We start from the raw sequence: 18,068 nt of genomic DNA, 5'->3' as shown, positions 1-18,068 counted from the left end.
CTTAAAACGTAACGATTATTTTCTGAGCAAAAAATAAAACTCAAGAAATAATGATTATTTTTCAAGCAAAAAATAAAACTTAAAACGTAACGATTATTTTCTGACCAAAAAAAAAACTCAAAAACAACCATTATTTTTAGAGCAAAAAATAAAACTTAAAAAGTAACGATTATTTTCCGATCAAAAAATAAAACTCAAAAAAATAACCGTTATTTTCCGAGCAAAATATAAATCTCAAAAAACAACCAATATTTTCCGAGCAAAAAATAAAACTCAAAACATAACGATTATTTTCTGAGCAAAAAATTAAACTCAAAAAGTGATGATTAAACTTGATTTTTATAAGTAAAAATTAATAAATAAAACAAGTAATGTTTAAGCAAAAAACAAAACCGACTTAAATTGTCATATAAAAATTTAAGATTATCGTTAATTTCTTCACGATCCAATTATCGGATCTAAACAAAATAAGTATGGGACCACCCCTGTGGTACCACCTTTCCGATGAAAAAGGAATTATCGAAATCGGTTAACTTGGTCCAAAGTTATGCGGTAACATACATAAAAATATTCCGACGAACTGATAACCTCCTCCTTTTTTGAAGTCGTTTAGTAAAAAAAAATTCTTAATATACAACGCTTTTATAAATGGACTAAAAATTAGAAAATAATATTTCTCAGTACCATAGAATTTGTTTTGACAACTTTTGATTTTGAAATTTTAGCAAGTCATTATAAACCATTTATAAGATTGAAAACGAAAAACGTGGAGCGCACGCAATACAAAGCATTAGATTTAATTGACAATAGTCAAACTACATAACATAGACCTAAAATTTCTACAGAGAAAGTACACATTAGAGATCAATTTTAAGCGGTCGTTATTCATAAATCCACATTCTTACATATATTACCATTCATATCAATTCAGGTCTATTACATGCGCCCCACTTTTTTCATTTTCAATCTCATAAATGGTTTATAATGCCTTTTGCTGAAATTTCAATATCAAAAGTTATAAAAACAAATTCTATGCATATATGTAATACTCCTATATTGGCAGTAAGAGCTAGTACCGTCCGAAAACACTACAGTACAGATATATCAATAAACACGTACGAAAGAAAAGGAACACATACGTTTATAAATAAACATGTACACAACACACGGCACTCAAGTACACAATACATTGACAAAAACGGTACTAGACTGTCTCGCTTTGATTTCGGAATGCTTACACATTGAGAAATTAGCTTACTGCCAATATAGAAGTATTACATATATGGTTTTCCCACAAAATTAAAATTCTGAAATAATTCTCTTTGTTGTTAGACGTGAGATATATTCCGTCATTGTTTAAATAATTCATGATATACATATATGTATTATTATTATAAATCGCATTTTTTGTTTAAATTGTGATATCCTTTTTAGTAGCTTTTTTGTTAAGTTTCCTTCTTCTTCGTGCAAACATAGCTGAATAAACGTCTAAAACGCAACTATTTATCAAAAACATAAGATTTGTAGCTCTCGTAAATGTGCACTCTACGAAAAACCAATGTTCGAAAATAAATAAACACCGCATAAGGCTAATCAAAAACTGGACAAGTTTTTCAGTACTAGTTTGAACTTGAGATTACGTAAACTGCGTTCATGTGTAACAGCTGGCTTACATTTTATTGGCTAATCTTAGCTTAAACCAGACAGCTAGAGCATTTAAACTACGTTCCCACGACAGCCGGTTCTACGTACCGGAAAGACTTGGGTTTTACCCGACCAAGGGCTGTTGTTTCGGCGATCTAACCCCGTTTAGGTCGGCTAAATCCATCAAACGTTGGTCGATCCTAGGGCTACACGTTCTCCGCACCCTTCTGCTCAGGGCTGACATAGAGTCAAACCCAGGGCCAGAAATCTGCACCTGCTGCGTATGCCAGAGACGACTGCATACAAACTCCACCTCGGTCAGGTGCAATGCCTGTGACGGGTGGGGTCAGGTGCAATGCCTGTGACGGGTGGGTACGCACCGGCAATGAACCACGTCGTTCGTGGCCCCATGCTGTGCGAACCGGACTGCCTCCACGGCAAACCACCACCCGCCTGGGCAGCACANGGCCGATCCCGGAAATCCCCGTATTAGGGATCTCAATACGGAGATTCGGCAACTTGTGAACGTACATAAGCGGAAGAAATGGGAAGAGCATCTGAAGACCTGCAACTTCGCCTCTGGTGTGAGCAAGCTTTGGTCAACCGTGAGGTCGTTGTCCAACCCGACGAAACGCGACGACAGAGTCGAGATAGACTTTGGTGACCACGCTTCGTCGGACCCGGAGAGATGCGCGAGCTATTTTAGCCGGCAGGAGGAGGTTCTCAACCTGTCTATGGCCACTCTCGTCATTCCAGACATCTGGAAAATGGGGAGAGTGGTCCCACTGCTCAAACCGGGGAAACCAGCCAACACAGGAGAGTCTTATCGCCCGATAACTCTCCTTTCCCCGGTAGCGAAGACACTCGAGGCCCTGCTTCTCCCGTACTTTACGAACCACCTGACCCCAGTGTTTTGCTTGACCTTGGTTTGTCGGTCCAAACAGGAATCTTTATTTACGGTTGATGGATAGCTCGTTTCCAATGGATGGTCACAACTTGTCTTATTTCCGCAACAACATGGCTGGGGATTTGTCGGAAGGATTATTTTCTAATTTTTAGTCCATTTATAAAAGCGTTGTATAATAAAAAGTTTTTTTATTTATTTATTTTCTACTTTTTAGTCCATTTTTTCTCATTTTTAGTCCATTTATAAAAGCGTTGTATAATAAAAAGTTTTTTTATTTTATTTATTTTCTACTTTTTAGTCTTGTCTGTATAAAATTTTGCAATAGATATTAAAATAATTCAACTTGCAGTGAAAAGGGAACAGAAGACTATGCAAGCAAAATGTTGTTTGCTCACGTTTAGTATAAACATACATATGGCCCAAATCGCCGAAAACGAAACCAAGGTGAAGTATTTTTTTTTTTAGGTTTCGGAGATTTTGGATTATGTCTGGGTCATATATATTCTAAGGTGTCGGACAACATATATATTCACACAACTCTCCTTCTCTCAATCATGAAAATTCGCTTAATCCCGAGACACCTTTAAATTAACGAAAATTAAAAAATCACAACTTGAAACTAAGTGGTAGTTTATATTTAAGGATCGCCATTTGGTTGAACTAAACTTGCTTCTCTTCGCTTGCCTTGTATTATTTTTGAGTTAATATAAAAAGAATTTGACAAAAAAATCAGTTATTAGCTTCTATATGAAAATAAAGTCGGCAGTATTTTTTAATGTAATCTAACAGTTCAAAATATCAAACAGTTTTTTGGTGCGGAATTCAACAGGTTAAAAAAAGGGGAGTCTAGTTTTCTTCGAGTATTTTCGGCCTTCTTTCACAATGAAATAAGATAGTTCCTCGTATTCTTCTTTATCCATGTGTTTTAGGTGGAAAACTATTTGTAACGTAAGTCTTTTTTACTAATTGAATTTTTAGGTAAAATTTTGTTTATTAGAGAGGGCTCGTTTTGCAAGCATTATTTAAAGCTATTCGACGTGTTAATAATAATAATAGATTGGCGCTTACACATATGTTAGTGTTTGGCCGAGCTTCTCCTCCAATTTGTGGCGTGCGCCTTGATGTTGTCACACAAAGCGGAGGGACCTACAGTTTTACGCCGACTCCGAACGGCGATTGTATTTTTATGAGAGGCCGAGGGACGACCGCTGTTAAGAAAAAACCTTTTTTCTATACATATATTTTTTTTTGCGATGTTGCTTTGACCAGGGCTTGAACCCAGGTGCTGTGAAGTGGAAGCGCGCACTGTTTACCACTACACCGCAGCGGCCGACGTGTTATTGTCCTATAATTAAAATATTTATTCTTTTTTACTTACATAGGCTCAGAAAATATAAGTAAGTATTACGTAGAAAAATAAAGTAACGAGAGGATTGGGTTATTTCAAAAAGGAACAATCCCAAAAGGAGTGAAATAAGAAGCTAAAATAATAAGAACAAAATTTTCCGATTAAATAAAAAAAAATCTACTGGAACTATTTCGCCTATTTTTCTAGTACTAATGTTGTCCTTCAAAATCCACTCTCGAATGGTGCTATATGATTTTTCCTTCAATAGTTATGGCCATAAAATAATAAATAAATAAATACATAAAAACACCGCCAAACCAAGCAAATGCTTTCTAACTCATTACGTCATTTTTAATGGTCATAGCTTCTCAAGGAAAAATCTTTAAGCACCACACAAATGCCCATTTTGAAAGGTAAGAATAGTACTAAATGGCTTAGAACAAGCAAAAATTGCTATTAACCTCGAAAAACCTCAACATCTTGGCGCAATTATAAGCTCGAGCTCGAGTTCTTCGTTGAAAATTACTTCTGAAACGACCGACAGCTGCACAACATCAACTTTCAGATCTGTATTCATAATTATTTATCATGTTGTTAGCTTCTTTGGATTACATGTCAAATAGCAAATCTGCTAAATTCATGCTACTTATTGCATAAAACACACTAAGCGCTATTTAAAAACCTAATTATAATCTTATCGCTAGACATTTATCACACAGGTAACGTAACAGTCTCTTTCTGTAAGGTAACAGTACGACTATTTTTTGCAAATATTGACCTCGAAATGAATTTTATCAGTTCAATTAATACGTAGCCCTTGAGTTCCATCCTTAAGCTAGGAAACTGCGTACCAACTTTTGAAAATATTATATTAGGAGACCAGACTTTTTCGATAATATAAAGCAGCTTTAAAAAGTACTTCCAAAAATTGTAATGTAACAGCCCGCTGTTGAAACATTCATAACTCCTAAACAAGAGGAGTTACAATATATTTTGCGTATATGTTAAATATAGCCACATACTTATGCTTTCAGACTCAAAAAGAAAAACTATCCGAAATTTGTATTATAGCGAGTTTCAGTGGTATTTGAAAATCAATGTGAACCAAAATGTAATGTAACAGTCCGCGTTTTGGGCCATATGTACATACATACATATAGCAGCAGTTCATTTCATTTAAAGAAATGGCGTGTCGTTCATTTCCGTTGTAGCGTATGTAAATAGTGCATATATTTAGGCGCAATATTTAACGTCTTCTGGCGGGGCGACATCTACAGTCTTCTAATTGTATCTCTTTGATATGATGCCTACAACGAGGTTGTTATCTAGAATTTGCCATAAATAGCTTTGCTATATTTATAGTATAAATGGTGGTCTGGACACACAACGTTGCAAGTTGGGAAAAGCGTTGTAATGTAAAACTCAGTGCCGCTGAAGGTATTCAGAGTAATAAGAAATATATTGGTTTACTCCTTATGCACGTAGCATTTGTCTTTCGATGTGATTTTTTGAGTTGACATTTCAAAAATAATCGTTATTTGCGGTCCCAGGGCCCGAATCGCGTCATTCGATATCGAACGCAACTCTAATCGAAATTTGGTTTTGAGATCACGACATTCGATAGCGAGAATGCTTCGCCCGTTTAAATTGTATTGTGGAGAAAACAGCTACCATTTTGTTTCATTCGATTCGAAACGAGTAGTACCCCGATCACAAATGCGCTATTTNAATCGAAATTTGGTTTTGAGATCACGACATTCGATAGCGAGAATGCTTCGTCCGTTTAAATTGTATTGTGGAGAAAACAGCTACCATTTTGTTTCATTCGATTCGAAACGAGTAGTACCCCGATCACATATGCCGCTATTCGGGCCCTGGTTACAACAAAATTGCGTAAATTTGAATTTAAGGTAATGGCGGGGTATTTGCCATCGAAATTTGCGTCCTCACGTGAAATTATCCGCCACATGAAAGATAAAAAACAGCCGCACTCATGTAAATAAATACATTAATTTTAATCTACTTTAAAAAAATTATTGACTTTATTCTTTACTTTACCATGATCATTATTATACTTATTACATAGTAATATTATGTTTACGCGAGCTCTACATACATTGAGTGTTACTAGTGTATATAAATTTACCATACATATTTATGTATGCACGTAGTATATGGTATACTGCAAACATACTTACATATATGATGTATTTGTGTATATATTTATGTATGCAATTACCCTTCATAGGCATAGTTAATCAAATTTGTTATCATTCCAATTGCTACTGCTACGGTTTTCCTCAAATTTCTATAAAGAATTTTATGTTAATTACTGTTTGCTAGCATTTTGTGGTGATTTCACTGATTTATTATAATTCAAGTTACCACGTGTTGGCATATGAACTTTTAACCGTGGACTTCGTCAACGTGTTTATGCGGAGGTGTATTTATCATAAACTGTGATTTATTTAATAGATTTTTGTGTATTTTATGTTTTATTGTGTACTCGCTAATTTTGTATTAAAAGATAGCTTTATTTTGTTTTCATTACGATGATAGGCTCGAGGATCTTAAGCATATCGTTATTTTCAGGCTGTGTACTATATTCCTTGCACGGCGGTTTGCCGTAAGAGGGGTTGTTAGAGGCTGACATTTGTTGTTGTTGGTTCTGCTGTTGATCTGGCTGCTGAGGTCCTTGCGAACTGGCTAAAGCTAAAAAACGCTGTTGCTGCTGCTGCTGTTGAAGTTGTGCTGTCACCAAATTCGAGGATTCATTAGCATGCAACATCTGCTGCTGGTGCTGCTGCGGTTGTTGTTGCTGTTGTTGTTGCTGCTGTTGTTGTTGTNTGCAACATCTGCTGCTGGTGCTGCTGCGGTTGTTGTTGCTGTTGTTGTTGTTGTTGTTGTTGCTGTTGTTGCTGTTGAAGTATTTCCTGCTGTTGTTCTTGTACCTGCAGTTTACTGTTAGCAGTGGATTCATTACCATCGCTAGATATATCAACATCCTTCTTAAGTTCCTCGTAAAGTTCGCGAGCTCTATCTTCAGTGCGGCGGCGAGAATGAGTTCGTAGACGACGCATTCGTGCGTACTCGGCTTGCTTGGATAAACGTGTTTTCCGCTCTTCTGGCGATTCTGTAGATCTTATTTCCGCACGTTTCAGACGAGCCCTTTCGCATAACTTAGCTAAGCGGACTGCTCGCTGCTCGGGAGTCTCATTCGCCCTTACCTCCCTTTGGTGTGCTGCCATTTTATCCAATCGTCTACGCTTGTCTTCGTCAGTTTCATATTTATGCCCGGTGCTTCGGGTCGAGCCTGTGGGCGAGGAATGTTGTTGACCACGTCCGCGGCGCTGAGTCTGCTGTGGTGAAGCGAGCATTTGATTAATTTCTTGCTCAAGCAAGGCGCTCACCTTTTGTTGTCGTAGAGCGTCCTCCGTTGATTCAGTGGACCCTGTAGGCAGCAGATAAATGCCGTTTTTTGAGTCTCCCGTGTTGCTCATGGTAGTGGCATTGTTGGCTGTGCCTGTGTTTGAAAAGATGATCTTTCTAGGGCGACCGCGGACCGGTTTTGGAAAATCCTGTATAACTTGTTGTTGTGTAGCGGATGAAGCGACAGCTGCTACAGCTGCAGCAGCAGTTATTGATGTGTTCGCAAGCAAATTATAAGCTCCGCCAACTGCAGACTGTGTAACTTGTCCCGACGAAGGGGATGTGCCAGAGTTGGTCGTACTGGTAAAATGCACAGGTGTAAATGGTGGTGGCACTGTATTCGGTGGAATACTTAGTTGAAATCCATTGTGGTACATAGGATAGTAGGTGGCTTGGGTGGGAGTGCTAGATGGTGAAGTCACAACGGTTGATCCAGTGTTTGATGCGGTTGCTGAAAAATTAGCTAAATAAAGAAATTGATTATATAGCGGAGTAGGAGGGTTCTGAATTTGAGAATGTGAACTTTTTATTTTCGGATTCTCACTGTTGGACGTTGATGCTACGATCACCTTGGAATCGTTCTGCAAATTGCTTCCAGCAACAGACCCGCTGTTATTTGTTGAATTCGTCTGCAAATGAAAATCATTATAGAATTCCCACATCCTTAGTAAATGTTGAATATGTATTTGCCTGCCACATACCGCCCGAAGTGCACAACAAAAATTTTAATAATTCTACGACTTTGACGACTAAAAAAATTTACAAATGGAAGCCCATTAAAAACCGACTACCAGATGAAAGGGGTTTATTTACACAACACGTATGTATCTAGTACTGGAAGTGTCCAGCGTTGCCATATGTCTAAATACAAATAGGGTCAAAATAATGATTTCGGGTGTTACCAAAGCATTCATTTTTTAATTTCTTAAAATTCCATCACATTTCGTTTTAAGCACCAGCAAACTATTGATGTAAAAAAAATAGCAAACTACTTATATGGTTGTCAAAAATGTATTGAATAAAATTTATTCGAAGGAATTGGAAAATCAACAGTCTTTGTTTTGGAACAAAAAAAACTCAATCTAAAAGACTTTAAAACAAATACAAATCAAAATCAAATCAAAATAATGATACAAATGACATTTTCACAAACAATCAAAGAGAAAAATAGGGTTGTGTGATATATACAGATAGATATGATTCATATTCATTACTAGCGGAAAACATGGTCTTGATCTTCTATAAAACTGAGATTTGTGTTACTTAATCGGCCCTATCGCAAAATTCATGTGAACAAATATTCCCAAAAATTGTAAAACAAAACAAGAAATTTTGTTCCCAATTTGTTTTAGTTTTGCATTTAAAATTGTGGGAACGATTTGTTCACATTGAATTGGCGATAGGGCTGAATATCAAACATGTGGTTATAAAATTTTGCGATCTTCCTTTATCAAATAGTTAGGCATCGTACCATTGAGCTTTACAATTTTTTAGGTAGATACGCTTCAACTTTTTCAAATTTTGCAATAGATATAACTTTTTACTGTTTTAAATGTATTTTGGCAAAGTATAACATATAAGTAATTATGCCTATTACGGCATACGACGGATGCCATCCGTACGGATCTAATCCGATTCGCATTGTCATAACAAGCGAGTGAGGAGGTTCAGATTTGTGCGAATGGCTATTTTCATCCCTACATCTACACCTTCTACATATTCTGAAAAAGCTGTGTTAAAAGCGGCTGCGTTTCTTTATACATTCCGGATAATCCCATTTCACAGCCGGAATAAACAGAATGCGTTTGAAATATACGTTAACATATCATCAGGAACGTTCTAAAGAACAAGTAAACAAAAAAGTTTATTCCAAACGTTCAGAATGAATAAAGAAATGCAGCCAGTGTGTTTGCATTGTTCAACTTTGCGTTCAACCCAGCGCAGGGCTGCCGAAAAAAAAGTTGAATGGCTAAATGTTGGCTGGCGACCAACTTTGTTGAAACCGGTATATNCAAAAAAGTTTATTCCAAACGTTCAGAATGAATAAAGAAATGCAGCCAGTGTGTTTGCATTGTTCAACTTTGCGTTCAACCCAGCGCAGGGCTGCCGAAAAAAAAGTTGAATGGCTAAATGTTGGCTGGCGACCAACTTTGTTGAAACCGGTATATTTGTAACCGGTAAATTTGGTTACCATCTCATAAGCTGGTAACAAATTATTGCCCCGTGAAATATGCAATGCCAGGATTTGCACAATTCTTCATAGCTGAATTGCTGAATATTTTAACTGCATTACCAAGGTACCTAGAATCGCGGTAACAAGAACTGGTAACATTTTTTGGTAATACAATTTTCCGGTTACAAAATCTTCGGTAACGTGCAGAATAGACCTGTTAGTAGAAGGTATAGATGAGGGGTGTAATGAACATGTTTAGACGATTATTGAATATTGTAAAATAAAAAATGCTTAGTGTAAACTCTTGTTATAATCTTATAATTTATCTGCAGCATGAGAGTAGGCACAGCCCAAATAATAATAGACTTGCAGCTTTATTTAGTGTACCATGCATATACATATTATACGACATTAGGGCGTATTAATAAAAACAAGCAACTGCTAGAAAAAATTTTCCTCAGAATTCTCATACGAATCTGAGCAAATGCTAGCTTTCGACATATCAAATGCATGCTTAAATAAGCTTGCTATCATATGAAACTGAGCTAATACTCAAATTTGGATCAGTAATTTTTTATTAATACGACCCGTTATGTACTTTCCTTATATGGTAAAATTGTTTGATCAAACTGCGTGTCTGTGATTTGATGGTGTGACCTACACGCGTCAAACAACTGAACAAATTTAAGTTTTTCGTTTTAGTTGAAGTTGAATAAAAGTTTGAGAAGTTTTTGTAGTCATCTATTAATACTAAAATGAACTCGTATTCATCTTTTCCTTTGATATTTTTTTTTGTTTTTCATGTAAATTCTTGTGCGCTTGCATGCCCGTGTAATTTGATGGCTTAACACCACAAAAAAGGTTTGGAGATTTTTGTAATAATTTATTAATTCTAAAATGAAGTCGTATTCTTTTTTGTTGTGCAATTGTTCGTTCGCTTGATTTCTTAATTTGATAAAACATCACTTTACACGGTCCACAGCACGCGTCAAACGACGTCAAATTTGATGAAAATCAGAACCACTTTGATTTTTGTCAAACAGCCATCAAACTCATACATGTGACACATACATACAAAATTTCAGTAACACAAACACACAGTTTGATCAAACAATTTGACCATGTACGGTGCCTATTATTCGACAAAAGTTCTGCAAGAATTTAACGCTTTCTATAACTGTCAGCGGCACTAATATTGAAAACATATAAGTAAATAATTGTTTAGGCTTAATTTAACAGAAACGTACAAATTCGTAATTTTATTTTTTTTACTGATGCCCACATTTACAATCATTTGAACACCTTGATAAATGTGATAATCCACCGATAAATATTTCTAATATATCACCCCCAAGAAATTTCTGGCAACACTGTAAGTACAAAAAGAAAGCATCATTTTACTAAAACCGGATTCATTTTCTCCATTTTGCGTATACCAAAATTCGTTTGTAATCACGTTTAAATAGGAAGTTGCCAATACTCGCCTTCAAATAAAATTGGCCAGATTTTTTTTTTCAGAAACTACATCAGCCTCCTTAATCTTCTTAACCAATTGTAGAGTGCGTCCATTCTGAATTTAAAGTCACATACCAACCAATATTTTAATTGAAACCCCTTTTTCGTTTTATTTTCGCTATGAGATGTGCTTTTTAGTAGCTGTACGTGATTATGTTATACATACATACATTTGTACATGTATTATGTTGCGCCCATTCCCATTGTTTATACAATTTTTACATTTAATTTAGATTTTTAAAAAACTCACGAGTTAATTTTGTTTTATTTATTTAAAAGACAATTTTACTGAACGAATCTTAATTTTTAGAATCTTTACACGCTTAATTTTGGAAAAGAGGCATTATGATTAAGGTTAAGTTATTGTAATATTAAGTTTATACTATGTAGTTGAACAATGGGGCAGACAAGTAGATATTCGTGTACATTTTGGTACTTATGCGCCTATTTAGAATCATTTATACTTACCTGAAGGTCCTGCTTCTTCATATACTTGTTTTGATAAAATTCAAGGGAGCTGGCTATTGTGCTGAATTGTGGTACATGCGCTTGTGGCAACTTAGATGACGTTGTTGAAGTGCCGTTACCAGTTGCTCCTGAAGGTTTCTGATCGTTGTCATACAGTTGTTGAGGGAACATGCTATTTGATTCAGAATCTAGTATTGTTTGTTGCTGCTGCTGTTGGTGTGTGAAACGTCCTTGCTGCATCGTCAGTTGTTGCTGCTGTGCTGTCAGTTGCTCCTGTTTAAGTAAAGCGGGTCTCAAAGTTGCCGGACTCATGAACATATTTTGATAGTACTCTATGGGATTGGTTAACGTCGTCTGCTGTGGTTGATAAGATGCTAGTTGTTCGTCATTGGATTGCTGTGGTTGTTGTTGGTCTAGGTTGCTGTTTGTTGCGACTGTTGATTGCGGGGCTGCCTGGTTCAAATTGATATTTTCATTAGTGGAACTGGCAGCAGTACTTTGCAATTGGCTCGAATTCTGCGAATTCTCACTTTGCCCCTGCTTGGATTTTTTCTTAGTTTCTCTGACCTTTTTTGCATAATCGTTTAACTTCCTCAGTCTGTCCTTCCGTTGCTCTGGAGTTTCATTTGCAATACGCTGACGTGCGCGAGCTGCCATTTCTGCCAAACGTACTTTTCGCTGATCTGGCGTCTCATTTGCGCGGTAGAGGCGCATACGTTCAGCAAGCTTCTGAAGACGTTTAGCCCGCTGTTCTGGTGACTCCATTGCTCTACGAAGTCTCTGCCTAGCTGCGTTGCGCACCAAGCGCATTGCTCTCTCCATATCCGACTCATTTTGGCGGCGAAGACGATTCGCTTCAGCGTTCCTTGAGAGACGCTTGCGGTACTCATCTTCACTTTCACGGTTACGCCTTTCACGCATCCTTTCAGCATTGCGTGCCAGGCGGCGAGCGCGGGCTTCAGGGCTTTCGTTCCAGCGTTGTGCAGCTGTACGTGAGGAAGTAGACGATGTAACTGATGTTGGACCGTGTGTTGTGGTTACACCTGCAGGAACCGGGGTTGAGGCGGGCTGTTGCTTTAGAGAAAGCGGTTGCGGATACCCTGGTAATGAGCTTAACTGTAGTTGCTGTTGTTGCAATTGCTGGTCGTGCTGTTGAAAGTGGTGCTGTTGATGTTGCTGATGTAACTGATGCTGTTGTTGTTGCTGCTGCTGCTGTTGGTGCTGCTGTTGTTGCTGTTGATGAGACAAGGGCACCAGCAACGTTGAAGGGTGCTCGATGAGAAGCCGTGCATTGTGTCCATTCAATGCGAGTAGATGTGTAGCGTACTGTGAATGCTGCTGCTGTTCAAGTGTAGGCTCTATTTTTATCCCATTGGGATTTGATTCCATTATTTCGAAAACGTCACTCTCAGGAACTGGGAACGTCTGTATAAATTTTCACCTCGCTCTTCCACATTTATTCGCCTTTGGTCCTCACCTCCGTACCTGCATTCCCACCATTCACCGTTTTTATTCTTTACTAGTTTCTGCGTATTTGCAATTGTTGCAAATATTTACGGAGTTTTTCTTACTGATGTCATTTAGTGGCGGCGATTGTCAAACTTTGACATTTTGCACTAAAAGATTCAAGCAAACAATTCACAGCGTTATATTCCATATATTGGAACGATGTTGTTTCACACATATTTCCAGTCTAAACTTTCCAATCGATTTTTCACATGATTTTCTATGGGGCTCTTCGCATATTTTAGCTCGGAACCTCCAATGCACTTACGACACAATCTTATTTCCATACAAAAAATGGTTTAAATTTTGTTTTATTTTTCGTCAATAGCCAATTATAGAATATATGTATGTATGAAAGTAAAAATTTCAAACTACTGGTATATGTAGTTAGTACACAAACTTTAAACTTAGTACAATAATCGAGTCACTAGACACATATGTATGGATTTTAACAATTCCAGCTTATACAAACGGTTATTAAAGGTTCTGCAATTAACATTGCAATTTTTTACTTTGATTTTTTATTTAACCACAAAATTTCCGTAGGCGGTAGTGAGGCCAAAACCAGCAACGGCTTGCGAAAAAAATGTAAATACACGAAATAGCATTGGAACGAGCCGCTTTGTGGAAAATGGAAGCAACACCAAGAAAAATTTATTAGTTGTTTTATCAAGTCTCAAATAACCAATTAATGATAAAAGATTGATTTAAAATCATATAAATAAAAAATAATTTTATCGGAGATAAAAAGTAATTTTATATGTTTAATTTTAATATTTCCCAAAAAAATTCTTTTTTTGGGAACTACGAGACAATATGGTAATTTTAGATTTCAGTAAGAACAACGGGTTTTTTTTTCATTTTTCTAAAATAAAAATATTGTCAAGGCATACAATTATATTTTGATTTTGACGCATATTTTACATTATTTGTACCTTTGTACTGAGTACTTTAGATTCAGGCTCAGAATAGGAATTTCAGCGGTTCTAGATTGGAAATATGTATGTATATCTACGTATTCCAATGAATAGATACGCATCGACACACGAACACCCTCGACTGCGAACTCGTCAAACGCCTGGAAGTGCGGTGCTACCACACTGTTTTGCAAGCGGACACTAACTTCGTTATTAGGGAATTGCTGAGGGTATTATTCAAAGTGAAGTTAACGTCACATATTCACTGGAACCACATAAGTGTACACATATGTAGGTACACACGCCAATATGTGAACATGTGTGTATCTGCTGTGCAACACGCATATGGGGATATTACTAGATACATACATATGTGGTTTTTTGTGTACCCACGAGCAGTAGCTTTCTTTAATATATTTGGCGCAATCAGCCAATCGGCTTTCCTATGAACGATACATGCGCACACCAAATATGCACCTACATATATGGATGATTCGTTCACACTAGCTACATATGTACATCCGTATGTATATAGAAAATTTTCATATATACTTAACTGCTTAAACTGAAGATATTCCTTCTAAAAAACGACAAGATTTAGCAAAGCGTAGCCCTATATGTTTTACTTGATCCTTAGGCTCAACTACAAAGCATGTACATATGTATATAGGTACACATATGTATGTATGTACTCATACATATCGTCATCATCAATGCAAAGGTCCTATTTGATATAGGTACATACATACATATCGCACACCGTCTTCAAAAGAGCCACAACTCAAAATAATACGTTCGTCAGAAAATGCGAAAACCTATTACGTAGCACATGCTAATCATATGGGGAAGGGTGACTTTACCTTAGGTTTTTTTTTAACAAATTATAACAAAAATTTGCTCCAGCTTTTGCTGAAAGGTAAATAAAAGCTCTGTGTATATTTTTAGCACATAATTTCAAAAATACCAAATTTTGAGTTGTGACTCTTTTGAAGACGGAGTGCGATATGTGAATGTTTTAGGTAGTGCGAGTTTTTAAATATTCCCTAGGTTTGCGATGCACCTCATTATAAAAATTTAAAACCATATAAAAAATACGAGATTTAATATCTTGCATACATACATACATATGCGTGTATTTAAATTTGACAAGTTTTTTGCTCGCCCTGTAAAATTTCAAATTGCCAAAATAGGGCCGTTTGCGTTGATTGTGACGATAGGTATGTACTTATGTATCTACATTTGAGAAATAAGTAATTAATTTATACTGCAATAAATGCATACATATGCACATATGTAAGTGTGTACGCATCTATGTATGTATACACATACATATGACTCCTGTCCTTTATCCTGTTGTAAAATTTGCAGCTTGAGCAAAGTATTTAGGCGAATGGATGTAGATAATGGGGGCTATCACAAAATCCATACGATTTTTCGTGAAATCTACGAAAATGAATATGACATATTCAAAGTATACGCTGCGTTCGTAGCTACTCGAATTCAATGATAGCATTTTCGTAGATTTCATGAAAAATCGGATTACGATGGATTCTGTAATAGCCCCCAATAATTAACTTTAGAATTATGTAACGATATTCTCCAACCTTATATCCGACAAATATTAGAGACTAAAGTTAAATGATATACATATATAACTCTGAATTATGATGCCAGAATCGCAAATAAAAAAATAATATTAAGAGTACCAGTCACAGATGTATTTATGCATGGGAGTGGTAAATAACACAAAGCGGGAGGACAGTGAGTTTTATATTAAATAATTTTGTCAAATGGAGCTGTCCTGAATCCTTTTGTAAATTTCAGAATTGAATTCTTTGCCAAGAATCTGCAATTTGAGGCTTTATTTCCTTCAAAAAGAACCAAGCCTCATTTACTTTAAAAATGTGCATGATGCAACTTTATTCCAGTATAGTGTACATATTCATAACGGAAAATTTACCTTTAATTACATAAAAAATGAAGATAAGTTGAATTTTGACTAGAACTTAAATAAGATTGAAACGAGACGAAGTTAACTTGACTATGTTTTACCTTTTTAATAGTAATAAAACATTTTGTTACAGAATTAAATTTTATGTTGGATTACAACTACGTGTGATTTACGGAAATGTCTAGAGCATCAGCATAAACGGGATATTAATTAATTAAGGAGCTTTTTAGCGGACTTAGATTTATCTGTTGGGAGATTTAGATATAACGCTATAGGTGCTACATTGTAGTTATAATAATGCGTTCATTTGTTTGTGTGATTGTGGAACTAATTGGTGTGTTTGTTTGCTCATGTTTGCTCATTTGTGTGACTGACTACATTTACATATGTACGCTTCTATATATTTGTTATATTATGTTATATTATTACATTTCATCTTATATTAATGTAATGCATGCATTATAAAAATACTTTATTCCATAAACTTAATTAAATGTTCGGATGAGGGGCTTACTCGGGTTGCCCTTAATTAGCCTCCTACACCCTCTCATGATACGATCGCAGTGAAAGCCAAGTAGCCAGGACTTATGCCAATGCGTGTGCGACTAAATCCCTCATGCTAAAACATTTCTTTTTGCGTCTTGTTTTTGCCACTATCCAGTAGATTTGTTGTCTCTAATTATTTATATTAACGGTTATTGTTATAAATTTGTTGCGTCAATTATGAAGGTTGTTTATATCAATACCATACGTCTTCTTGTCCACTGTGAGATAGATCTGATGCTGCCTGTTGGAGTAAATGTATTCATTTATTTAGTAACCCTTAAGGCGATCCTCCAGCGGTGGCTTATACACCTTTGGTGCATTGGCTCGCGCAGTTCGCATTCGTTCTGCAGCTTTTGCTAGGCGCTTTTTGCGTTCCTCTGGAGTTTCACTAGCGCGCCGCAGTCGCTGTCTGGCGGCATTTTTCATCAGTCTTAGGGTTCTTTGTACTTCATTTTCATTCTGACGTCGTACACGGTTCGCTTCCGCATTTTTCGCAAGGCGAATCCGATATTCTTCTTCGCTTTCTTTGGCTCGTTTTTCGCGCATCCGGGCAGCGTTTCGTGCTAGTCGTCGCTGGCGTGCCTCCACTGATTCGTTGCTCCGCCGACGAGCTGCTTTTTGCGCTCGAGTTGATGGCGGTGTGCTGAGTTGAAGTTGCAAAGGAAGCGGTTGGGCTTGCTGCGTTTGCTGCTGTCCCGTCGATGAAGTGGTCGTCTGCTGCTGTTGCTGCGACGACGATGATGACGATTGCTGTGATTGAGGTTGCTGGAAAGTATTCTCTAAGTTAAGGGCGGCGACAGCTGCAACGGCGTTTGTGGATGTATTACCGCTACTACTACTGACTGCTGCTACTGCAGCACTAGTATAGTTGTTATAGTCGATTAAACCCCGGTTGCTAGGGTAGAGGTGGTGCATGGGATTTTCATAGTTGAGGTATTCCGGCTTGATGAAAAATGGATCGCGCGCGGAAAGAGGTGTTGATGGCGAATTGAGGAAATATAATCGGCTGTGGTCAGTAGTGATGCTGCTTCCTCCGCCTCCCACTCCAGTGGACATCTGGGGTTGCTTCACGACTGTCTTACCAATCGTGCAGTTCGTCGTCAGGTTGGAAAGTATCGGAAAGCCGCAAATGCTACGCCGTCTTTAAATGTATTCACGTAATATTTTCCAAATTAAATTTTTTATTTTCAACACAATTAGAGGAAAATTAATGGGTAAACAACAAAAGCGACATAACTAATCAATATGGAAAAAAACTTCCACTGATACCTGGAAGTGCGTAATGGAAGTTAATGCGCAAACTTCGCTTACTTCCAGCGTCGGTGGCATTTTCAAAAGTTGCCAGATTAAAAACAACTTTTTGTCATGATGCCATTTGTGTTTGCAAAGACTAGCAGATTTTTCTGCCATGATAAATAGTCGAAGGATAATTTTTTCGCTCAGCCTTGTTTATTATACGGGGAACTAATGGTTATCCACTAGAAAGTACCATAATCATGATTCTAAGGGCCAATTTTCCTGGCCTAATTCCCCTAAATGAATTTAACCTGATTTCGTATTCATTTTATATTGATCTCTCCATAACAAAACCTAGATTTAAATACTGATTAATTGAAATTGTAAAATACTAAATTTTCTTTGATATATGTATGCAGATATACATA

At 36.8% G+C, this 18,068-nt stretch overlaps 2 protein-coding genes across 5 annotated transcripts; both read right to left on the bottom strand.

The window, feature by feature from the left end:
- Positions 1-6,397: 6,397 nt before the first annotated feature.
- Positions 6,398-13,586, bottom strand: LOC108363680 (putative uncharacterized protein DDB_G0271606). Of its 4 annotated transcripts, XM_017617119.1 has the most exons (5): positions 11,485-13,586; positions 7,852-7,957; positions 7,310-7,791; positions 6,810-7,255; positions 6,398-6,745 (listed from the first exon to the last, which is right to left on the bottom strand). In XM_017617119.1, the coding sequence occupies exons 1-5, from the start codon at positions 12,871-12,873 to the stop codon at positions 6,433-6,435; spliced, it is 2,736 nt and encodes a 911-aa protein (XP_017472608.1). In that variant the 5' UTR covers positions 12,874-13,586; the 3' UTR covers positions 6,398-6,432. The 4 variants fall into 4 exon arrangements, with proteins under 4 accessions (XP_017472608.1, XP_017472604.1, XP_017472606.1 ...); XM_017617115.1 differs by having other exon boundaries at positions 6,810-7,791; XM_017617117.1 differs by having other exon boundaries at positions 6,398-6,729; positions 6,812-7,791.
- A 3,018-nt stretch (positions 13,587-16,604) lies between these two features.
- Positions 16,605-17,736, bottom strand: LOC108363681 (uncharacterized). The gene has a single exon (XM_017617120.1). It carries the CDS (start codon positions 17,458-17,460, stop codon positions 16,672-16,674), a length of 789 nt encoding a protein of 262 aa, XP_017472609.1. The 5' UTR covers positions 17,461-17,736; the 3' UTR covers positions 16,605-16,671.
- Positions 17,737-18,068: the final 332 nt, after the last annotated feature.

Source organism: Rhagoletis zephyria, unplaced genomic scaffold (genome assembly GCF_001687245.7).
Source record: "Rhagoletis zephyria isolate East Lansing unplaced genomic scaffold, Rhagoletis_zephyria_1.1 Rzeph_scaffold_01335, whole genome shotgun sequence".
NCBI classification, from domain to species: Eukaryota; Metazoa; Arthropoda; class Insecta; order Diptera; family Tephritidae; genus Rhagoletis; species Rhagoletis zephyria.
This window is presented reverse-complemented; position numbering and strand designations above follow the sequence as displayed.

What these genes read in the sequence shown, in the direction of transcription:
- LOC108363680 (XM_017617115.1), bottom strand. Translation starts at nt 12,873, where the DNA reads ATGGAATCAAATCCCAATGGGATAAAAATAGAGCCTACACTTGAACAG. An exon ending in TGAAGAAGCAGGACCTTCAG is followed by an intron (nt 7,958 to 11,484) that starts GTAAGTATAAAT and finishes TTTCATTTGCAG; the next exon opens with ACGAATTCAACAAATAACAG. An exon ending in TGAGAATCCGAAAATAAAAA is followed by an intron (nt 7,792 to 7,851) that starts GTTCACATTCTC and finishes TTCTTTATTTAG; the next exon opens with CTAATTTTTCAGCAACCGCA.
- LOC108363681 (XM_017617120.1), bottom strand. Translation starts at nt 17,460, where the DNA reads ATGTCCACTGGAGTGGGAGGCGGAGGAAGCAGCATCACTACTGACCAC.